At 44.4% G+C, this 24,267-nt stretch overlaps 1 protein-coding gene across 2 annotated transcripts in view; it reads left to right on the top strand.

Moving 5' to 3' along the window:
* RYK (receptor like tyrosine kinase) overlaps positions 1-23,544 on the top strand; it is a 47,993-nt gene extending 24,449 nt beyond the window's left edge. For both annotated transcript variants that reach the window (XM_058844361.1, XM_058844360.1), the window contains exons 9-15: positions 999-1,085; positions 13,446-13,515; positions 14,986-15,118; positions 15,908-16,017; positions 17,931-18,090; positions 21,480-21,616; positions 22,522-23,544. In XM_058844361.1, coding sequence (XP_058700344.1) covers positions 999-1,085; positions 13,446-13,515; positions 14,986-15,118; positions 15,908-16,017; positions 17,931-18,090; positions 21,480-21,616; positions 22,522-22,633 — 809 coding nt within the window. In that variant the 3' untranslated portion in view covers positions 22,634-23,544. The remainder of the gene's footprint in view (positions 1-998; positions 1,086-13,445; positions 13,516-14,985; positions 15,119-15,907; positions 16,018-17,930; positions 18,091-21,479; positions 21,617-22,521) is intronic.
* The last annotated feature ends 723 nt before the right edge of the window (positions 23,545-24,267 follow it).

Raw genomic sequence — 24,267 nt, 5'->3', positions numbered from 1 at the left:
TTCTCAAAGTCTTCAAGAACCAAGACAGGAGGATTTTACTTGCTGTTAAGTAATTCATGGTGTTGGGATTGCCTGAGAGTCTATCGAGTTCAGCTGCTGCTTAGTGAGACTGAAGACCCTGTCATGCAGGGTTCCCTTGCAGCCCCAGGTGACAGAAATGTTGCACTGCCCCTGTTTAAGGTATTTAGAAACAAATAAAGACCTGTATTTCATACTATCAAAGGTCTTTCAACCTAGTCAGGCAGGAGGAATCCCTGGGAAGGGGCTGTAGTCTGGAATAGACTGTGTGGAGATGATGCACGCCTTGGTGCAGAAAAATGTTGCCAAGCTGAGCAGTAAAAACCAATTAATTCTCTGCGTGTTACCAGTTGTTCTCAGCCCAGCTCCTCAGAGTAGCTCCTCTTCCTGCAGTAGCATCAGTAACATCCTGTGAATGGAAACATGCTGGAGAGTCTGAAAGACACCCCCAAACAAACCCAGCATTTTCCAGTTGAGGTGAAACTTGTGAATAATGTGACATTGGCTATTTCAAAGTGTTCTGTGCGTGCTGGCTGGTCAGAATTGCTGTTTCCTTGTGAAGGTTTCCAAAAAAACTTGGTCCTTGTGGGAAGTGCCTTGGCTTAGAATTACAGACTGGGTGGGTGAGAAAAGGGAGCTGGAGTTCTTAGTGCAGGGAGTTGACTGCAGTGCCACAAATAAACCATCATCATATTGATATTTAATTTCACTGGGCTCCACTGCTATCACTAGTTCACTCTCATGCTTGTGCCCTTAAGTTTTATTTATGTAAAACTTTAGCATTTACTGCCTGTAGTTATGAATCCCCCTCATGCTAGAGAGAGGTTTGCTTCTCTCTTGGTGCCTTTCTAGGGTTTAGAGACACTTTAACTGCAGGTGTTCCTCGCTTTCTGCTGTGAAAGGTACTGTTTGCTTAAGATACTCCTAATGTTATCAGTGTTTCTTAACCACACATTACTAACTGGATGTTCTGTTCCTAGGCACGTTTGGGCGCATTTTCCATGGAATTCTAATAGAAGAAAAAGACCCCAGCAAAGAGAAACAAGTTTTTGTCAAAACTGTTAAAGGTATGTTGGCATAAAGGAGCGAGTTTGTATGCAGGTATTTGAATTGTGCTGCAGGCTGAGGGTGCCAAACCTGGCTTTACAACAGCCCCCCTTCTCTCCAAAATACACATATGATGAAAAGCAAAAGCAATTTGGATGCTTCCTTCAGCCACAGAGAACAGCAATCTTATATGGAAGAAAAATGCATGTGTTCTTCACCAGTGCCTTCAGTCATTGCCCTTGAATACTTTTGTTTATTATTCTTCTAAGTAAAAATTATTTTTTTTCCCCAGCATGTCATTGTCTTCCCAGTCACAGCCTTGTCCCTTGAAAATTGCTGAAAAACACCTGAAATGCATCTTAGAGATCTTTTTAAAATGCATGACTGTACAAAAGACAGGGCATAGTTTCTGCCCTACTTAAGCTTTGCAACTGAAGCGTGAGAATTGGCATTTAGAACTGAATTTATCCAAATGCAGCACCTGTGTTTAGGAAACATCTTGTTGGAGTGATTCAGATGGGGATAGGTAGATTAAAGGAACAAGGTAGGTGTAGATGAAAATACTGGAAAATGTCCTCATGTCTGTCACATGTATCCTACATGTATATTACATTATCCTAAGTGTATCCCTATGTTACATGTATCCTGCATCTGTCCCTTCCTCTGCAATCATCACTAGTTCTCTGGCAGCACACAAGATTTTTGCCAATTCCCAGTGCAGTGGTTGTTTCACCACTTATTTTTGTCATTTCAGTTGGGTGTCTTATTGCCTTTGGTTTTTCATTTGACAACTTCTTTAATTCTTTCTTGCAAAAAAACAAAAAAAATCTGTAAGAATTTCAACTCATTCTATTTTTTTTTTTTTTTTTTTTTTGCCTGGCTATTAATTTTTGAAGGTACTGATTGGGAAATGATGAAGCTGCTGAATTTTGTTGTTGAATCTTTCTGCTACCCATTTATTCTCTGCCACCTTTAAGAAAAATACTTACTTAAAGGAAGCAGCAACCTTGGGTCTGTTTCTGACACAATCAGATGCTTGTGGTGCTCTTTCCTCTCACATGACAGAGAATCATGGAACAAATCATGGAATGGTTTGAGGTGGCAGGGAGCTTAAAGCTCCACCCCCTGCCATGGTCAGGGACACTTCCACTAGCCCAGGCTGCTCCAAGCCCTGTCCAACCTCGCCTTGGACACTTCCAGGGATGGGACTGCCACAGCTTCTCTGGGCAACCTGAGCCAGAGCCCCACCTCCATCACAGAGAAGAATTTCTCCCCAATATCCCATCTAACCCTGCTCTCTAGCAGCTTAAAGCTTGTCCTGTCCCTCCATCCCTTATCCCAAGTCCCTCTCCAGCTCTTCTGGAGCCCCTGTAGGCACTGGAAGGGGATCTGAGTTCTCCCTGGAGCCTTCTCTTCTGCAGGTGAACAGCCCCAGCACTCCCAGCCTGGCTTCTCTTACTTAAAAACCAAAAAAATATGCTTCTTTCCAGTATTTTGGGAACATTTTCTGAATTCTGGCTTCTTCTGTTCGCTTTCCCTGCCAAACAGTTCTGTCTTTTTTTTTTTCTTGGCTGTTATTTAATATAGTTCTCAAAAACTTAGCCCTTGGCACATGAGTTACTTTTTATAGCATTGGATTAAACAACATAACAACATTTGTCAAAAGCGATCTTAATTTAGCTGCCTCCCATGACCTCTTACTAAATTGCTTTCCCAAAATGGGACTTCCAGAGCACTCCCAAATTCCTAATTCTCCCTTACAGTGCTTTGTGTCTGTAACACAGCAGTGTCCTACAGGGAAAATAAGGATCTTCTCTTTGCAGGGAAGGATTCACTGCAGTGAACTGGAGCATGGTCTTCAGGGAGTGATGGCATTCATAGGATCACTGTAGAGAATTTCCCAGCATTAAAAAGGATCTGTATGTAAAAAGTGTAGAGTAGGTTTTGCTGATACTTGGGCTTGGGCAGCAGAAGTTTACAAGGAAAAAACCATGTAACATCCCCTCTCCTCACAGCAGCTTCATTTTCACACCCTGGCTGTGATTGCTGTGTGTGCAGCTGGGACATGTAATGAGTTGGGAATTTGATCTAGTTGGAAAAAGAAACCTGCAAAAATTCTCATGTAATCACAGTTTTTCCTTGATCTCACTCAGTGTGGCCACACACACACTGCTGTTCTGGCACGAGCAGGAGCAGGGCAGGACCATAAAAGCTTGATGGGTATGAGAACCATTAAACTGACTTAAGTATCTCTCTGCTGAAGGCAATAAAGCCTGAGGGTCATGGAAAATAGACGAGGAATAAAGGCTTTGTCTGTGGAGTTAAATTATCCCTTCCAAGTATGAGCTGCTCCAGAACTGTCTTGTTTTACCCGGAGGTGCACTCTGAAAGTGATAAAATGAAGTCCAGTGTTACCCCAAATGAAAGGAAACAATGGGGAGGGAGGGTGGAGTATTCCAGATCTTTAAAAAATGTGAGCTGAAGTTCTTTTAGTAGGTACCATGAGGAATAATAACTTTCTTGAGAGAAAAAACACCTATTTTTTTCTCACCAGGATCAGAACTTGAGAAACTGAAGACACTGTTCTGACATTAGGAGAGTTATTGTGGCTTTAAACCTGGAATTTCAAGAGAATCCTAAAATTCCAGAATGATTTGGGTTGGAAGGGACCTTAAAGCCATCCACTCCCACCCCTGCCATGGGCAGGGACACCTTCATGGACCAGGTTGCTCCAAGCCCCATCCAACCTGGCCTGGGATACTTCTGTGGATGAGGCAGCCACAGTATCTCCAGGCAACCTGTGCCAGTGTCTGACCTCACAGGGAAGAGTAAATAAATAATTTTTTAAAAGTTGTCTTCCTTATGTCAAATGTAAATCTACCCTTTTCCCGTTTAAAACTGTTGCCCCTTGTCCTGTCCCTGCAAGCTGTGATGAAGTTTGTCTCAGTCTTTCTTACAATCCACAAACCACAGAAAGGTGCCCTTGGAAAATTTTCTTCCCCAGGCTGACCCCCCTCAGCCCAACAAGTATTAGAGATGGGCCATGAGCTTGGGTTTGTTGGCTGTTAGGAAAAGAGCTCTGCACCACTGGGGTGGCTGTCAAGGTTGTGCTGTTCAAGGAGTGGTTTCTGAATGAAAATACATGAAGAAAAGTTGTGCCCTAAGTGCCTGTCACAATGGATCTCTTTTCATGTGTCCCTCCTTCAGCTGTCAGTGTATTACAGCATCAGTACCCTTTCAAGAGGGGTTATTTCCAATAATGTGGACAGAGGGAATGTGCTGTCAGTTTTCCCATTTCCTGTGCTGGGGAAGGTGAATGTTGTGGCTGTTGAGCTCATCAGGCAGTACTTTTATCTGTGGGTATTTCCTGCTCTGGAGGGAGAGTGATTGCAGCCTTGTCAGTTTGTCTCTTCCCTGTATTCTTTCCGCATGATAGATTGTTGCCCCCAAAGGATCAAAACCACAGGTAGTTGACTGCAATAATTGCAGCAGCCCTTCCCACTTTCCTTCCCCAATGTTTTCCAGAGCTCTACTGAGATGCAGAGCATTGCTATTAAGCCAGGAGAGTGCTCAGTGAAAACAGGATCCCTGGGTTTCTCTGAACATTGTACTTGTTCCCCTTCTGAAGTGATCTGCTCTTAAAGGAGTCAGTAATACATGAAAACCAAGAGAGCCTGGACCTGCCTGAGAGGTGGAAGAGCCCATCCAGAGAGTTTCCTGGGATATTTTGTATTCCCTGTTGTCTCAAGCTGGAGCAGATTAGGTCAGACTCTCAAAAAGCAAGTTTGAACCTGATTAAGCAATATCAGTGCAGGGGTTTAATAGTTTGGAGTGTGCTTGTTCAGCATGATCTGACTGGTTTCTCATCTGCTGCACAATTTGGGGTCTTTCATTTGAACACTTGATGAAGTTATTGAAGTACTTTTGAAATGATTCAGTGATTAGTTGTTCTGTAGCTCTTAAATTGATGGGAAAAAATTGATAAAAAGTTGAAGATGCTTCTCTTGAAGTCTCAACACCACATCTCTTACAAAGACAGACTGAAGGAGGATTCATCCCTGGGTTTCACTCCAGATCCTTAAAGGAGTTTTTTCTTTAATGGAACTTTAGTTCACTACAGAGAGAAAGTTGTAACATGCCCATGGCAGTGACAGAGTTTTTACATGCATGTTCATGAAATAGATGAGTTTATAAGGTTTTTTTTAATGCTGTGTCATCAGTGTCTGGGTGCCTGAGCCTTCTGATATGTGCAGTGCCTCATGCCAGAGCTTAAAAGGAAAATGGACCTCTCTTGACATTCAGGAAACTCTAATAACTTCGGACTACAGTGATCCCAAGTTCTGGGGAAAAGTTGTGACATGTTCAGACTGTCCTACGTCCTTCATGTTGGCCATACGGTTGTTGTGTTGTCTGCACTTTATACTTCCACTCTGTTCATTTGCTAGGCAAGGTGCTCAATGTCATAGTTACTTTCACACTTAGACATTTCAGTGGAAAATTTGCCTTCATTCTGTCTTCAAACAGACACTGATGAAGATTGAGGATGTGTGTCATTGCCAGCAAGAACAAGGATATGTTATCTAGAACATTTGGGATTTTGGAATCTGTGGATCAACACAACCTGACTAAGTTCTTAGTTAGAAAGATGAGACTTTGCTGGCATTTGCTTTCTTTGATGTGTTTTTTGTTTTACAGAAAAACTCTGTTATGAGGGTGTAATGCTTCACTTTCCAATCAGCAGTTTCCAATCCCTCTCAGTTTTGGAAGTGTCTCTGATGGCATGTTTCTCCAAGCAGGCGTTTCATCTCTTACCAGGGTTTAATAGATCCCTTCAGCCTTTCTGGGGAATCTTAAATCATTTAAAAAAACCACACAAGTTTCACCTTTGATTTAAAGAACACATTGTTTAATGGTGCTTTTCCTGTGAAGGAGAAAATGCTTAGCAAAACAAATGGAATTGTATTATTCCAGGAACATATGAAGTGAGGGTGAGCTGTGCAGAGCCCTGACTCATTTAGGATGTTCTGGCCAAGGTACACTTTTGGTAAAAACAACCCAGTGTGCTGTTCAAGATAACCCGGCTGCTCCCATTTCATGTTCTAACCACTTAACATTTTTCTGATGTACAAGGAAGGAGTGTTTGGAAACAAACCACCCATGGAAAGCACTGGAAAAAAAGTTGGTGTTGGCAAAGGTCAGCTCTTTAAACTATATTGTTTTACCAACTTTTAACAAAGCTTTGAGTTCTGTCATCTTAGGTGACTAAAAGACTTTAAGCATTCTTGGCTATCTCTGACATTTTACTATTTAGATTTTTTAAAATTTATTGCTGGTCTAGTTAAGGGGAGATGCCCCATCCCTGGAAGTGTTCAGGCCAGGTCGGACAGGGCTTGGAACATCGTGGTCTAGTGGGAGGTGTCCCTGCCTGTGGCAGGAGGTGGAGTGAGATGAGCTTTAAGGTCCCTTCCAACCCAAACCATTGCAAGATTGGTGACCCTGTAGAACTTCATGCAGTTGAGAAGTGTAGGGATAGAAATCAGGCTGTGCCAAACAGGAAAAAGCAATGGGCACATTTAGGGCATTTGACACAGAGCTGCTTGTCCACACTTAACCAAGGTGAAGGTTTCTTGTTCACACTAAACAGATACCAGGACTTGGAGCATCCACAGTTGTTCTCAAGCAGTCATCTTTAAATTGATGAAATTTACTATTCTGGGCAGTTCATTCTTAAAAGCACAGCCTTGTGAAAATAGTTCTGAGTTTAAGTTCATACTTTAAACATACAGTATTTGAACTAATTGTTCAAAAGTATTTAACCTTCCAGAATCAGAGTGCAGGATCCTGTTTCTGAAGAATATAGTTTATGCCAAAAAAATAAATCAAGAGTTACTGCTCATCTGAGCTAAATTCTTGAGTGTCTTTATAAAGGATGATACTTGAATTTAAAGAAATCAGGATAAGTAGCAAATTTCTCAATATCAGCCTGAAAATGCACTCGATTTGTCATTTAATCCTGGATATTTAAGAGAATACCCTGAGACACCTAAAGCAGTAAATTGTGCTTCAGAAAATACTGAGGGGATGATTTCCAAAATACTGTACTACATCATTTAAAGATATTCACCTGCAGGACACTTCAATTTACATACAGTTAAAATCTCTGCTTGTACATCAGTTTAATTATGTGCTGTCCCTTGACCTTTGGACCATGACATCAGTCATGTCTCTCTTTCCCAGTTTCACTTTGCATTTACTTAACACTTCTAGGTCCATTTTGAGTTAAATGGATTATTGACCAAAGAGCCTTTTACTTTTCTTTTCCTCTTTGCTGCTGCTTCTTGGATTCTGGTGTTACTGTTACACAGGGAACTAAGACTATCCCCAAATCCTGCTTTTCTCTGCCCTTTTCTATGGTTTAAAACTGCATGTGCATTTGTAATGTAGGAAAATCAGAATAACATTCCCTATTTTAGCAGTGTCATGTTGACTCAATCCCAGGATTTATTTAAATTAGGCTTGATTTTGTCAGTGTGAGCTGGCTTGCTTTGCAAAATAAACTCGTGTTTGATACTTGATGCCTGGATACCAGGACTGGAAGAGAAATCCTGCTCTCTGGAAATGTTACCAGGACTAAGTGCAGTGTCCCATGCTGTAACCTCCTCCTGCTGTGGTTTGGTGTGCATGTCTTAACATTTACAGGAGACTGGAATTCTGTAGGATGCAGGGCTGCCTTGGAAGGCAGGGGGACGTTGATTTATGGAAGTGATGACCTGAACACCTCCTGCAGCTCCAAGCTGCAAACAGGAGCACAGTGTGCTGTGCTCTGTCCATGGCAGGAGGAATCATCTCCACTGGCTCCACTTGGCCCTATCTGACTCCTGGAGCCTTGAAATTTTAAAGTTGAAATATTTTTTACCTGTACTTTTCTGCCTATGAAAAAGCAGGTTGGATCATGACTTCTTGCATTCCTTTAGCATCCTTCTAGTGAAGGAAAGTTGTGAAAGTTACCTGCTAGGAGCATTAAAAATGTCCTGTGCAACAGATGTGAGCACAGGCATTGAATTTCTTCCAAAGACTCGTGTAGAAGGGTTAAAGCAATACTCAGGCATGCATTCTCTTTGAACTGAGGTGGAATTCTGCCTTGGGAGCAGTTTTACCTAATTAATTGCCACGCAGAAGCAGCAGTAATTAACAAGGATGTGTTGATACTTGGGAGCATTTATCACCTGGAGCTGCTCTGGCCCTGCACTCTCAGTTCCTGTGGCCACACTCTGTGACCACTGTGCCTGCCTCTGTGCCTGTCACCCTTAAATAACTGGAGCCTGTGTGCTTTGTCATGGGATATTTGGCAAAGCTCACAAGGCTGAAAAATAGTAAAGGTAATAGAAGGCTGTGAAAAAAAGCAGGTATGTAGGAAATGGGCTGTGTGTGATGTGGGGGAGTATTACCTTGCAGTATGAAACAGGAGGAAGTTCATAGGGGAACAAGCCATTACAAATAGTCCAAAGATGAGAAAAGCTGCAGGTAAAACATCTTAAATATTGCTGTTGGAAACATTAATCAGAAGCCTTGGAGCTCCTGGCTGTAGCATTTGCAGAGCTGCTTCTGACAGGAGTGCTGAGAGAATCTACTGTTACTACTTGTAGCAGGCTGTGAGAGGGTTCAAATATGACGCAGTTCAGTTTTGAAACCTGTGGTTACATGGATTTTCAGGTTCTGCTTTGTCTTCTGAAGAAACAGATTTCAGTGACCATTCTACAGTCAGAAGTCTTTTAAATTGTAGTGCTGCCTGAGAGGGGATTGTGGTGAGGTGGGTGTCAGTCTGTCCTCCCAGGGAACAACGGACAGGACAAGAAGGAATTGCCTCAAGTTTGCCCCAGGGGAAGTTTTGGTTGGATATTAGGGAAAAATTATTCCCAGAAAGGGCTGTTGAGCCCTGGCACAGCTGCCCAGGGCAGTGGTGGAGTCCCCATCCCTGGAGGGATTTAACAGATGTGTGGATGTGGCACTTGGGGACATGGCTTAGGAGTGGCTTTGGCAGCACTGGGGAAATGACTGGACTTGATGATCTTGGAGGGCTTTTCCAGCCTAAAGAATTCTGTGCTCTACTTAAGCTGTGCTTTGCTATTTTGAGGTTCTGGGAGGTCTGACTTAAAAAGTGACTCATAAAAGCATGCAGCTCATCCAGGTAATTGCCACTTTTTATCCCTGCTACGTCCTTTGGGGTGTGGAGTGACTTTTCCTGGTGAAGCAGAGCCTGGTGCCCTGCAGCTGATGAGTACCTGGTCTCAGAGCAGGTAATTTCCTTCAATTTAGTGTCATCACAGAACTTCCCCGAGATCTTTTCACTTGATGATTCATTTGATCAATGAATGGTAACATACAAAGATTTTTAAATCATTTTTTACAGCTGGCTTTTAAGAAGTCAGTAAAAATGGAATAGGTGTTTTTTCTCTCCGTGAGCCAGGCAGGGCCCCAGCACATCCCAGCACACAGAGATCAGCCTCTTCTGTAAAATCAGCAGTTCCAGGACCCCCATTGTGCCTGGCTGCATACAAATCCTATGATATCAGGAGATAAACCTGCAGCTCCATCAGAGCTTGGAATCCCGCCTTGTTCTTGCCCTGAGCCTCAGGGCAGGCTTTCAAAGCCAGACTTTTGGGTAAAACTAGGGCTTGGAGAGCATCTTGCTTTCTGGACTGCATTTACATCTATCTCAGTCTTGGTTTTAAGCACCTTCTGAAAGTTGGACCTTTTTGGTCCTAACTGAGCATCTGGAATATTACTGGGTGTTAAATATTCTTCTGAACTTACCTGAAGTTGCTGCTTTTTGGTTTCTCAGTTGTTGGTGCATGATCACCTTGTGGAAACCTGGCTGCTCCTCATGACTATCCAACTGCAACTCCATTCATGGCTGAGCACTGACATGTTCTTAATCACAAATAATGGCAATACCTCAGTTTAGCTTTTTGCAGGGCTTTGAGGAAGTTTTACAACGAGCCCTTGTTGCCTTGCCCTGGAGCATTCAACTTAAATCAACAGGCTGTTCCTGGTGCCCAAATTTAGTAAATGGGAGATTGTGACCTCCTCAGTTGTGTCTCCAAGTAGCTGTTGTAATGTCAGAGGTTTCTGGCTCCGAGGCTTTCTCCCCTCTCCCCTCTGTAGCTGTGTGGCTGTGCTCGTATCCGGCATTTTCACAGATTCAGGGCAGACAAAAAAAGGAGCCGCAAAAGCCCATGGGTATCCCCTGGGTTTGACAGGATCCTTCCCTTGTTTTGTTTGATTGACTGCACAGACAGCTCTGAGAAGAAAACAAAGTGTATGTGCTTAAGTGTAGCACTCAGGGATTGACACAGTTAGGGGAATTTGGGGTTATACATTGGCCCAGGCAGGAAGATGAAATCTGTAAGGTTCATCTCAGTATGTCGTTGGAAAAACATCTCTGGGATTGCTCTGACACTCACTGGCTTGGCTCTGGGGCTCTGTTTCTCTTATCCAAACTAGAAATGGTGGGTTTGCTGGATTGGTTTTAAGGATTTTCAGTACAGGATGGTCAGATTCACTAGGCCCTCACAACATAAAGTATAATATTGCCAAGATCACCTTTGTCCTGGTCTCTGAAGAATGTGTGTATTGGTTGCTCAAGTGGTTATAGTCTACTAAATGTGGCAGAGTTTGTTTAACTGAACTTTTTCCTTTGTAACTGATGAAAATGGCCTTAAAAGGCCTGATTGCAGTGGAGACTGTTGGGGTAGCAGTATTTTGGTGTTATTTTCCTCCTTTTGACAAGAATCACTCCAAAAAGTGGTGATTAATATTGTGTTTTGAATTATATCTAGTACAAACCCACAATAATCAAATTGTGTGGTGGTTCTAAATTGGCACTGGTCTCAACTAGGGGAGGATTAGCCTCGAACACTATTGTTTGTTCTGAGTCTGTTGAATTTGTTGGTGTTGGGTAAGCTTTTTTCCATGCAGAAAACAAGGAAATAATATTGATAAGCAAACACAATATGGATGGTGGGACTGTTTCACAAGATAAGATTTCAGTTTCCGTATATACTTGCCTGGGAGTCAATCATCCTTTTGGGTGCTCAACCACTATAACGTGGGGAGAAAACAACAGAACGTCACAGTGACCTGCTGGAAAAGGAAAGGCATTGGCAGAAGAGTCACCATGAGGAGATGAGTGGGTGCATTGTCCAAACCAGCCTGACTTGTTCTGTAGATTTTAAATCCACTCTTAAACAGTCTCTGATTTAAAGCTTCAAATTATTGCTTGGTGGCTCTTATAATTAAAAGCAAACCAGTTCAGCAAGCACAGGGCCAGAGAGTGTGTGAGGAGTTAATCAGCTTAAACTCACACCCAGGAATCTCTTTCTTCCCCTCATCATTTGCTGGGTGAAGACATTGAGGTCTTTGGGCCCTGTAATTACTGTTTTTACACCTGAAGCTCTCTACAGGTAACCTGCTCCTCTGACTTCTCAGAATCTGCATTTCCACCTCCATTTTTAATACTGGCTTTTAGAACTGCCTGATTCAGTCATTAAGGGCTGTGTAACTTCGTTTTAATGTAGGATCTTGGTTTTTCTTTCCTCTTTCCAAGCCTTTTGCTTCTGTCTAATACATAATCAAATTCATCAAGTGTCCAGCCCACAGGCCCTTCTCTTTCTCGTACTTCTGTTGGAGTGCAGACCAGAGACTTCAGCTGGCCATGGCTTCAGTGTTTCCTGAACTGCAAAAACCTCTTTGTACCATCCCCACTTACAGACTTGTTAACAAATAGAAGGGAATCAGAGATTTATGTTGGAAGAACCCTCCAAGACCATAGAGCCCAGCCATTCCCCCAGCACTGCCAAGGCCACCACTGACCCATGTCCTCAACCACTGCCCCAGGCAGCCTGTTCCAATGTCTGACCTTTCTGTCAATAAATATTCCCCAATATCCAGCTTAAACCTCTCCTGGCACAACTCGAGGCTGTTTCCTCCCATCCTGTCCCTGTTCCCTGGAAGCAGGGCCCGACCCCCCTGCCTGTCCCCTCTTGTCAGGGAGTTGTGCAGAGCCAGAAGGTCCCCCCAGAGCCTCTTTTTTTCCAGGCTGAGCCCCTTTCCCAGCTCCCTCAGCCTCTCCTGGTGCTTCAGCCCTTTTCCCAGCTCCATTCCCTTCCCTGGAGAAGCTCCAGCCCCTCAGTTTCCTTGTAGTGATGGGCCCAAAAGCACTGGCTGATGCATCCCATAATATACCATAGCCATAATTGTCACTAATTTAGTGGCACCTCTGAGCTTCTTCAGAGTGCTCCCATCACTCTTCACTCAGCCAGAGTCACAATTTCTTTTGCAGGGCTCAGGCTCAGTTAGGAGAGGATGTCAGGGCTGCACAGGGAGCAGGATCAGGCCTTGGAGGAGGGAGAAGAACAGATGATTTCTTGCCTATTCTTCCTCCCAGGGCAGTAAAACCTTGGCTTGACTCATCCACAACATGTAAATTCCCCTTAGTGCAGCAAGGAGAGCTCCTTGGGCTGTGCTAGGCTCTCCTGTGCCAGCTCCCTGCCAGAACTAGTCTCAGCATGAGGGAGACACGGAAAATGCTCCCAGGTGTGAGGAGGGTGGGATTGGGAGAGCTCTCGTTGACGTATCCTTAAGCTTCCCTGGAGGTTCTTGCCACTAAAGGGGGAAAAGAACCCCAAATTCACAAATTGTGGTGGGAAAGGGGTTGCAGGCACCACTTGTGCTTCTTCCCAGTGGATGCTCTGATTGCTGTGGGTTACTGGAGTTACCACAGGTGCCTGAATTTTATCTGTCAGCAGTGGTTTTATTTATTTATTCATTTTTAAAGGAGGGGTAGAGAACAGCAAACAGTTCTAAAGTTACCAAGAGTCAATTGTGTCAAGCAGAGAGCAAGGAAATAAGTAAATCTAGACATAAACAGCCTCCAGCCATGTGGCAGTAAACACAACTGTACCTGGAATGGTAACTCAGCAGTAAAGCAGTGTCCTTGGAGCACATTTGTGCTTGGGAAGCACTTGGCACATCCCACTGCTTCCACAGGCACCGGTCCTGTGCAGGATGAGACCACACTGCCCAGTGCAGCCAGCTTGTGCCTGCCCAGAAGCTGTCAGGAAGTGCAGAACCACAGCCTGTCAGCACCTGGAATGTGCTTGATTTCCTTGCTGAGCTTCACCCCACTCCTTTAAGCAGAAATGAGCCTCAGAACTTGGCCTTGAACTTCGGGGCTTTTTGTAAGTGCCATTTTAAGAAAGGAGGCAGACAAGTTCTGTTCATGCTCAAATGACCTCAAGTGACTTGCAGATCTGGACTGAATTTTAATTAATATGTTGATTTGTTTCCAAAGTTTATCTGTGGTTCCTTTTTCCCCTCAGATCAAGCCTCAGAGGTGCAGGTGACAATGATGCTGACGGAAAGCTGTAAACTCAGAGGGCTTCACCACAGGTAGGGCAGGCAGGGCTGGTGACAAATCCATGTCACTGTGAGGTGAAAGTACCTGGGCTAAAGCTCCCTGGACAGAGGGAGCTCTTTGTTGGGAATTCAGCAACACTTGTGTAGAATCATGGAATGCCAGGTTGGTTGGGGTGGGAAGGGACCTTAAAGCTCATCTCTGCCCTGGGCAGGGACACCTTCCACTATCCCAGGTTGCTCCAAGCCCCATCCAACCCTTGGACACTTCCAGGGATCCAGGGGCAGCCACAGCTTCTCTGGGCACCCTGTGCCAGGGCCTTCCCACCCTCACAGGGAAGAATTTCTTCCCAAGATGCCATCTATCCCTATCTGGCAGGTGGAAGCCATTCCCCCTTGTGCTGTCACTCCGTCCCTTGTCCCAAGTCCCTCTACAGCTCTCCTGGAGCCCCTTTAGGCATTGGAAAGGGCTCTGAGGTCTCTCTGAATCCTTCTCCAGGCTGGATGTTCCCACTCTTCCAGCCTTATATAATACAGGCCTTGCCTAAAGTACAGGAGTAGCAGGTTGTTGGTGAAAGATACCTAAAATAGAAACAAAATGAACCTGCCCTGCTCTTATCATTCCTAATGAGCTGTTCTCCTCCCTTTTATAAGTCAAACTTCTAAAAAACAGCCCAAAAAACTTTTCTTCCCTACACTGCCTATAAAGCTGGGACCTTCATGGGTCTCAAGAGCTCATGGATGTGACACCTGGCTGTGAGAAATTTTCAGGAAGGAGTAAGAAAATTCAAAATTAAAAACAATTGTAAGTAATTGGTGACTTCTACTAATGGTTTTCATTGGAAAATACAGATATTTAAAATAATGATTAATGGAAATTGAAACTGTATGTAGTATGATTTGAGTTTTTATGAATTTGCATATTGATATATTTAATACTATAGATTATATTTCTTCTGAGGAAGATGTGCAGAGACATGGCAGCGTGGGTGTTACCTGAGCCACAAAAGGCTTGGAAAGGCCCTTAAAGTGGCTGATTCAGAATTAAAATTTTCTGTTCTGTCACTTTGCAGCAGATCAAACATGATGTTGTGACCTTTTTTTTGTTAAATTGCTGTGATGGAAGTATATGTTTTATATCTGTAGTTGATTTAGAATGTAGTTAATGTAGTTATTTTGAAATTTTATCCTAAATCTCACAGTTTAGGGTATAGTACTTCTGTGTACAAATGGTAACCTGCATTCACAACAATTTGTCAGCCCTCTTGGACCAAGTGAAAACATTTGAGGGGTTCTTCATGATGGGAAAGTAGTCAAATATTTAATTTATTAAAAGAAGTACTGTCTAGGGCTTGAGTTATTTGGACATGTTGTGCCGTGCAATTCCTAATACAAGATTAAATGCTTTTCTTCCATGTTGAATTAATTTCATTGCTGTGTTCAGGAATCAAAAGTACTTTTATCAAATTTTAGTTCCATAACATTAGGAATTTATCTGTCTTCCAGGAATCTGCTGCCTATCACTCATGTCTGTATAGAGGAGGGAGAGAAACCAATGGTGCTGCTGCCCTACATGAACTGGGGGAACCTTAAACTCTTCCTGCGACAGTGCAAATTGGTGGAGGCCAACAATCCTCAGGTACACTCGGGCATGTGGGACTCTGTGCCCATTAAATCTCCATTTGCCCTGGCACCTGCCTTTGTGCCACCAGAGGAGTGGTTGTGGCAGTCTCCTGTTCAGTGTGATGGCAGGAGAACTGCAGAGGTGGCTCCCCAGTGAGTGTTTGCCTTGATTCCCACCAGGAAAGCATTCCTGGCTGTTTATCCTGGGTGCTCAGAGGGCAGGAAGCTGAGTCACCTCTCATTAGGGTAGAAACTCAATCAATGCATCCTAAAATTATATCAACAAATAGGGAAAATTGTGGATTAAGTTAAGGGAAATAGTGTATGAAGAAATTTCAGATTTACTGATACTGCTTTTGGTGTCCCAGGCTATAAATACGTGCAAGTTTTTCATTATGATGGAACTGTGAAGTTGCAAAAGGAGCTGAAGGAAAAACCTTTGATATTGGTTTTGGAGAGTAACAAGGATTTTGACTGCTCTGCTGCCTGGAAATTAGCTGGTTTCCAGGGAAACAAAGTGAAAAAGGTGTGGGAAGAGGGGTAAAATGGACCATTTTTGCCTATGTCCACTTCCAGTCAAAGGAAAAGTAGGTACAAAGAGTGAGGTACTTGAAAGATGGAAGTGTTTTCTCTCCACATGTCAAAAAAATAAGTTAAAATTTAGAGTGAGGCACCATCGTGAATGTCAATAGGTGGTTGGGTCTGTGAGGACTGGAAGGGGAGGGAGCACTGGAACACAGCAATCCCAGTAACCCTGCAGGTACTGGGCTGAAGGGGCTGATGGTGCTGCTCTGGGCTCTTGCAGGCGATTTCCCAGCAGGATCTAGTACATATGGCCATCCAGATCGCCTGTGGGATGAGCTACCTGGCCAGACGGGAGGTCATCCACAAAGACCTGGCTGCAAGGAACTGTGTGTAAGTACTGACCCCTCTGCAGCTGCAGCTCCCTGCTCTCAGCCTGAGCTCTCCTGCAACATGTGGGTTTGGGGTCACTGGTGTAGACAGTGGTTTTCCTCCAAAGCAGAGGGAGCCAGGAATCGTGTTTCCAAAGGACGCAGAACATCCTCTCTGTAAGTGCTTCAGCTGGGTTTGTCTATCACTTTTTCAAAGGCTTGAAAAGAATTAAAGCTTCCCTTCAACTTTAATAAAATCTTGGAATACCTTTGACAGTTTATCAATGGATAGATTTTTTGTTAAAAGTTGGTTTTCTTCATTTTTTTCTTCTTAAAAACTGAGTTAAAGAGTTTATCTATTGGTAGATTTCTTAGTTGCCAAATGATGGATAGATACATATGTGCTCTGGAATCGTAGGAATGGCAGAGAGGGGTTTGAGACCATCTTCAGGCTGGAATACACTCCAGAATGTAGAGATGGAGGAGTTTGGTGGGTTTCTGGGAACTCAGTCACTCAGTGACCACCACCTCTGTTCTTGTGCCCTGTAAGGATGCTCAGTGTGACAGGGTTCCTGACAGATTCTGTTCCTAATTTCTGTTGCTTTTCCTCACTGGTGAGCACACTGAGGAAGAAGTGGGACTACAGGAGACAGATCACCTGGAGCTTTATATCTGGAAAGAGAAAGAGGTGCCAGTAGTCAAGGTCCCCTGGAGGACCACCTGCCCCTCTTTGTTCCCCAGGTTTGCTCTGGGTGGTGAAAGGCTAGGAAGTGCATCAAACCCATGTCCTAATTTTGGGAAGAGAGCCAGGGTTCCAGTGATCTTGGCAGGTTTAAGGGAGAAAATGCTTTTAGTCTCACATGCCCATGGCACCACCAGGTCCACTTGCAGTGGACATGAGGATTACACAAGTCAGGGCTCTAATCACTGGGGAATTGCCCTTTGAACTGAATTTGTTTTCAAATGGGTCTTCTAGGAATTTCTCTGAATTCTTAGAAATTACTAGATAGGAAATTTCCTGGTCTGTAAATTTTGAGGATAATGAACTGGCCTGAAAGTGCACAGAAATAAAATAAATTAAAAGGTATTTAAGGTAGTAAAGAGGGGGAAGCACAGAGATAGAGCATCTATATTTCATTTTTCTCATCAAAATAAAGAAATAATTGGCAAGATGAAAAGACAACAAAAACCAATTTATTACAATACCCCCAACCCAAAGTTCCTTCTGTATCTTTGTCATACAATGTTGAAGCCAATATCTTTGCCATATTCTGAAGTCAGCTGTTTATGAGAACATTGAACTTTGTTACACACAGTTTTAATTTCAAAGAGTTTGAATCACATCCCAGAGGGGGAAAATTCTCAGTACTATTTTGAGTCACCTTTTCTCAATTAAAATAAGTTCCCTTAGTACCCTATTTCTGACAAGCATCAGCATCTCTTGTGGAGGGAGTAAACAGTTTTTCAGCAGATGCTTTGATTGGAGACATGCTTTTGGACCACAAAGAGTACTGGTTGCTTAAAGATATTACTGGCTCTTGCTTTGCTTAGATCTTTGCCTTATTGCCACACAGGTACTAGAGCTACAAGATGTTTAATTGCTCTGATAGGGGATCTCCTATGGAGCAGGAGTAACTTGAGGCAGTTACTTGTTTGCTTTAACAGTATTTTTTTGCACTTGTAAATGTTTGATTTTATTTAATCAAGCCCGCTGATTTTTCTAGTGCTTATCAGTTGGCACAGAATAAATTGGTGCTGTGATAATATTTGCTAATCACAGAGTGTGTCTTGATGCAGGAGTGCCGGTGCTTGAGGTGGGGATTAGCAGTCCCCAGTTGGATAGATGCTGAGTGTGTGCCTTAGGGCTGAGCAGAGCTGTTTGCTGCGGGGCTGTGCTGCTGCAGTCACTGAGCGCTGCTGTTCTCTGTGCCCCAGCATCGACGACGCGCTGCAGGTGAAGATCACGGACAACGCGCTGTCCCGGGACCTGTTCCCCATGGACTACCACTGCCTGGGGGACAACGAGAACAGACCAGTCCGCTGGATGGCTCTGGAAAGCCTGGTGAACAATGAATTTTCCAGTGCTAGTGACGTGGTGAGGCCTTTTTTCCCCCGTCTTACACTTTGGAAATGTGTTTTGTTGACATTTTTCTCTTTTTTCAGCTGTTGGAGAATTCCAGAATCCTAGAATGGTTTGAGTTGGGAGAAACCTTAAAACCCATTTAATTCCACCCCCTGCCATAGACTAGGACATGTTCCACTGTCCCAGGTTGCACCAAGCCCTGTCCAGCCTGACTGGAACGCTTCCAGGCATGGGGCAGCCACAGCTGCTTCTGGGCAACCTGTGCCAGGACATCACCACCCTCATAGGGAAGAATTTCTCCCCAGTGTTCCATCTAATGTTGCCCTTTGGCAATGGGAAGCCATTCCCCTTATCCTATCCTTCCATCCCTTGTCCATAATCCCTCTCCAGCTCTCCTGGAGCCCCTTTAGGCACTTGAAAGTGCTGTGATTTCTCCCTGGACCTTCTCTTCTTCAGGTGAGCACCCCCAGTTCTCCCAGCCTGGCTCCAAAGCAGAGGTGCTCCAGCCCTTGGAGCATTTCTGTGGCTTCCTCTGGACTCGCTCCAGCACCTCCAACATCTTTCTGATGTTTAGGACCCCAGAGCTGAAGGCAGGGGATCATGGCACTGAATAGGTACCAGTGGCTTGTTTAGAACAGCATCCCTACTTCCACTCCTGCATCGACTGCTTGTGGCAGATGGTTCAGGGGTCGATCAGGCTCTTTGTCATAGCAGAAGTGCCCCCGTTCCCTTGAGAATGCTGCCAGGGAACACAGTCAAATACAGAGAGCTGCACTGGGACTAATCTGCTTTTTGTAAAGTATCCCAGGTTGGAAGGGACCCACAAGGATCATACAGTCCAACTCCTGGCCCTGCACAGACACCCCAACAATCTCACTCTGTCCCTGGGAGCAGTGTCCAAATGCTGCTGGAGCTCTGGCAGCCTCGGGGCTGTGCCCATTTCCTGGGGATCCTGTTCAGTGTCCCACCACCCTCTGCTCACTCTGTGCTCTCTCTGCTCAGCAACGATCTGGTCAGGCACAGCTTCCCTGCATAAATCCACACTGCCTGTTCCCAGGCACCCCTGTGCTTCATACACATGGGAGTGAGTTCCAGGATAATGAGCTCCCTGACATTCGCATGAGCTGGTGTTTGACTGTGTGGCCCATAGTCCCCTGAATCCCAGCTCTTCCAGGGAATGCCTTCATTCTATTGGACAGGAACCTCTCCCAGTTGAGGAGACCTTTCAGAGATAAGAGCAGTATTGCAGCGACCTCAGCCTGTTCCCTCAGATGCATCCCATCTAGGATAGTGTTCTGGTGCCAGTTTGGGAAACTAGAGATGTTCTGGTTGGTTTTTTTTTTCCTCCATGGTCTCTGTACCAGTGCTGCAGCCATTTAAACAACAAGAAAAAGAAGGAAGGAAGGGAATGTGCCAGTTGTGTTCCACATGTGTGTTCATTGGAAAACACATGGGGATTTGTGTTACACCAAACTTCAAGACAGAAGAGGAAACAGAAGTTGCCTGTAAAAGCATGTTTTTAGAGAGCTAAATTAACTCAATCAAATGGTGGGTTTTGGTTTTTTTTTACTTTTTTAAAAAAATCTGGAATGTGATTTGCTGTTTGTGAGGACTGGGAAATCCAAGCTTATGTAACAGTGGCAGTGAGATGTGGAATTTTATTAGGATGAGTAAATTTCAGTATTGTAACCATTTTTGAAAAGTCCAGTGCAATTCAGCATCTCTTCCCACCCATTTTAATCCAGAAGTCCTTTTTTCATTGCTTAGGGATAAATGCCACCCACCTTTTAACACACAGTTCTGACTGCAGACACGTGGCCATCTGAGTTCTGTGGAGTTCAAAAGTGAACAGTTTTTCTGGGTGTAGGAAACAGCATGTGCCCTAAATATCAGTTTTACATCTACCTGGACTCCTTTCACAAAAAGCTGATGTCAGATGTTTTTGTGGGTTTGGTAGGAACAAACCCAGTGATCCGTTGCATGTAATAGGGAACGGGTGAAGTGTGGTACAAACAGCATCTGTGTCTGCAGAGATGCCATGGGATCTGTTCCAGGCTTGCTTTTTGGATTACTTTCTTTCAAATGTGTTTGCTGGCTTGAAACTTTCCCAATAATGTGTTGCTCCCCTGCCAACAGCTGTATCAGTCAGCCAGAGTGTAGAAAAACAAACCACGATTCCTGCTGAATCTTAATTCTGTGGTTTTCCTGCTGTTGGACATGAGGCTCTTCATCTCTTCATGCCATTTTTATGCAGCTACCTATGGAATTAGAACAGATGTATTCCCAGAGTGGTTTTGCTTGAATCACTCTCTATCTCATCTTCATGACTACCCCTTGTCCTTCAGCACTCTTCTCCATTATTTCCTTCAGTGGCTGTTTGGAGCAGGGCCACATCTGCACTCCTGCCTTTCTCTACCCTTCCCACCTGAAAAAATCCCTTCCCTAAGGCTTGGATCAAGGCAGTGGTGGGATTCCTCTAGATTAAAACAGGAATTGTGTGAGCCTTGCAGGACTCTGCCCCTTTTTAATGAATGATGATGTGTAACTTGAGTAGTGAGTCACTAGCGTGCAGTATCAGCCCCATCTCTGTTTGGTCTCCTGGATCTCTGGATAACAGATAATAAATCATTTTCCTTGTGTTCGGTTTGTGTGTGGATTAATTGAGGAATTTTTCATCACTTTAAGCTCCTTCTGGCAAGGGTTGCTGGCTGAATGTATTAAATGCTGATCCAGGTGTCAGGTTTACTGAGATGAAATCTCTTATTTTTCCTGAGTCCTATTCCTGAGCATACTCTCCAAATATACAGATTATTCGGAATCAAACAATTATAATTTAATTCAGTTTGCTGTTCTGATCCTTTGAATTTTGAAGTCATTTTTGAGGATTTTTGAAGAAGTAAAATGTAAAAAAAAAAGTAACAGTTTTATACTAAACAGCTATTCAGTGCTCAGTATTGTTTAGATTTAGGTGTTCTGTAATGTCATGTTTAAAAAGGCTTGATTTTTAGCACTAAATATCTTAGTGCAGTAAAATTTTAAGTTTAGTTTGACTTCATAGAATCACAGGTTGGTTTGGGTTGGGAGACTTTAAGACCATCTGGATCCTGCTCCCTGCCAGGGACAGGGACACTTTCCTCTAGCCCAGGTTGCTCCAAGCCCTGTCCAGCCTGACTATGGACACTTCCAGGGATGGGGCAGCCACAGCTTCTCTGGGCAATTTAACACCAGTTCTGTGATTCTTAATTAATCCAGTTCAAGACATGTTGAATTTGGTTATATGGAGCATTTATGTAAAGCTTTCTTACTGTGTGTAATCTTCCTTAGAGCTGATTTTGTGCCCTGGCTGGAAGAGCTCTGGGGGTGCAGCATGTTGTGTTAATGCCTGCACTGTTCCTTTGCAGTGGGCCTTTGGGGTGACACTGTGGGAGCTGATGACCCTGGGACAGACCCCCTACGTGGACATCGACCCCTTCGAGATGGCAGCTTATTTAAAGGATGGCTATCGAATAGCTCAGCCCATCAACTGCCCCGATGAACTGTGAGTGCCTCTGCTGGGGAAGGAAAAAGCTGCTGGTTTGTGTTTGGTGTGTTAAATTGAGAGCCAGGGTTGCCTTTCCCTGCCTGTTCGTTCTGCCTGTCAGACAAACCCTGGGCTAAACATTGCTCATGGAACACTGCCTCTGGCTCTAGGGTCCACAGCATCAGAGGGATGTGGAGCTGGTGGAGTGAGTCCAGAGGAGGCCATGGAGATACTCTGATGGCTGGAGCCCCCTCTGCTCTGGAGACAGTCTGGGAGTGCTCAGTGGACCAGAGAAAGCTCCAGAGAGACCTTAGAGCCCCTTCCAGTGCCTAAACAGGCTCCAAGAGAGCTGGAAAGGGACTTGGGACAAGGGGTATAGTGACAGGACAAGCGGGAATGGCTTCCCACTGCCAGGGGGCAGGGTTAGATGGGATATTGGGAAGGAATTCCTCCCTGTGAGGGCAGTGAGGTCCTGGCACAGGTTGGCCAGAGAAGCTGTGGCTGCCCCATCCCTGGAAGTGTTCCAGACCACGCTGGACAGGGCTTGGAGCAGCCTGGGCTAGTGGAAGGTGTCCCTGCCCCTGGCAGGCGATGGGACTGGATAAATCTTCAAGGTCCCTTCCAACCCAAACCATTCCATGCTTTTATAGCATTTGAGCAATTTCCCGTGAACTATGTACTGCTCCTTCCTGGATTGCCATAGGTCATACCCTAAATCAAGCCAGGACCTCTTGTGACAGCCTCTTTGCTCATCATTCCAGGTGTCCATCCTTGGAAGGAGCTGTTCAGCATTATGAACCATAAGATCCAGGGCTGCTTGTCTCTCTCAGTTTCCCAGTGGCAAATGCTGTTTGATCTTTCAGGCTGGGGCTGTGGTTGTCTGGCTGACATTCCCTTGTGCTCAATGTGCCTCTCTGTTGCAGGTTTGCTGTGATGGCCTGCTGTTGGGCCCTGGATCCTGAGGAGAGACCCAAGTTTCAGCAGCTGGTGCAATGTCTCACTGAATTTCACGCAGCATTGGGAGCCTACGTTTGAAACAGCAGCAGAAGATGGAATTCCCTGCTTGGGAGGAGCCATGGCATCCATCTGCAGCTCCATGCATCCCTCGGACTCGCACACGTGATGTGTATAAAGCAACACTACAGGGAGAAAGCACTTCTTCCAAAACACTGTGCCTTAGAATGCCTTAGTAGTCTCAAGTTTTTTTGTAAGACCTCTTGGTGTTGAATATTTTCTAGATATCACTTTTGCTAAGTTAAATTGAGACCTTTTGGTTTGCCATCAGGATTTGTAAAGTGTAGAGATAGTGAACTGAAACACGAGATTTGGATGGACTTTGCACTCTGACAACAGACACATGATTTTTTCAGAAGGGTTTATGGAACTGGTAGAAAAGTGAGGAGAGGGGAAATGAAAAGCCACACTGCAGAAAATTTTCCCTGCTTTTAAAAAAATGTTGAAACTGAATTTTTCTGACCAGCTCTAGTGTTTGTACTTGTATGTATCTGGAATAGCTTTTTAGTATCAACTTCTTCTATTTTGAGACAACAGCACATTATGGTTGGATTCACACATCTTACCTTTTTAACCCATTCACAAATGTTCTTTGGAAAAGCTGGTCTTCAGGATACAACATCTCCTTTCTAAAGCAATGATGTAAAAGTGATCCCAGTTTACCTCATATAGAGAGTGGTGAAAGTGGGGTAAGAATGGTGCCCCTCCTTTCACAACAAAGGATTTTTGAGATGGTTTTATGTGCTAACTAAAGGCCTTCAGAGAAGCGCCAGAGCAGCCCCTGGGTGGGAGTCTGTCAACTCAGGCTTCTGCCTCACAGTTTCTCTTGTTCAAAAAGGTACTGGTTGTTTTTTATGGGCTTTTATGGCCTGAAATGGGCTTAAATATATAAATATATATTTGTAAAGACACTTTCAGAGTAAAGAATGTTTTTCTATTACACCTAATGTGAAAGCTTGGTCCCTCACCTTTTGCCCTGTGTGTGGATTGTGCAGGTTGGTGGTGGTTAGGTTTGAGTTTGCAGGAAGGGAAGGTGAATTACCTGCCTCCCTATGGAACTGCTCCCTGAGACTTCAGGTATTATCCTGCTGTCTTCCTTAACTCAGAGACCCATTTCACCCCGGGTTGAGTTGAACATTAGAGGACTGAACATGTGTTTTCAGCAAAATGTGTGATAGATTAAGGCTTTTCCTATATGTAACAAAGTAACAGGATAGCTCCCAGTTCTCCTGGTGAGCTGTAGGCTGCATCCTCTGCCTGGTGGCACCACGAGGAAGGTTGTGCTTCAGCACAATGTGGGACATGAAAAGTTGCCTTTTGTCTCTCACCATCTGCAGCTGAGCACCCGCTGCCTCGAGTGTTTGTGCAACTGCAGGGGTGGGACATTGCCCTGACAGGCTCTGGAGCCATCAGAGTGCTTTAGGAGACTGCTGTGCAAGTACGAGCAGCTGGATTTGGCTGGGTCATGCAGATGTGCAGCTTCTGTTCTTTCTAGAGTTGTGAACCTTGCTGAAGACAATTAATCCTCTCTAATTAGTGTCATATGAGGCAGAGCCTTGTGAGGTCTGTGTCCTTCAAACTGCCAGAGCTTTCCTGTCTCTACTCCAGGGTTTGTTACCTGTGGCCAGTGACCCAAGCCTTGTGTTATCCTGGCA

The sequence above is a fragment of the Poecile atricapillus genome, chromosome 8 (genome assembly GCF_030490865.1).
Source record: "Poecile atricapillus isolate bPoeAtr1 chromosome 8, bPoeAtr1.hap1, whole genome shotgun sequence".
NCBI lineage: Eukaryota > Metazoa > Chordata > Aves > Passeriformes > Paridae > Poecile > Poecile atricapillus.
Note: the sequence above shows the minus strand (reverse complement) of the source record. Positions and strands in the feature narration are given on the sequence as shown.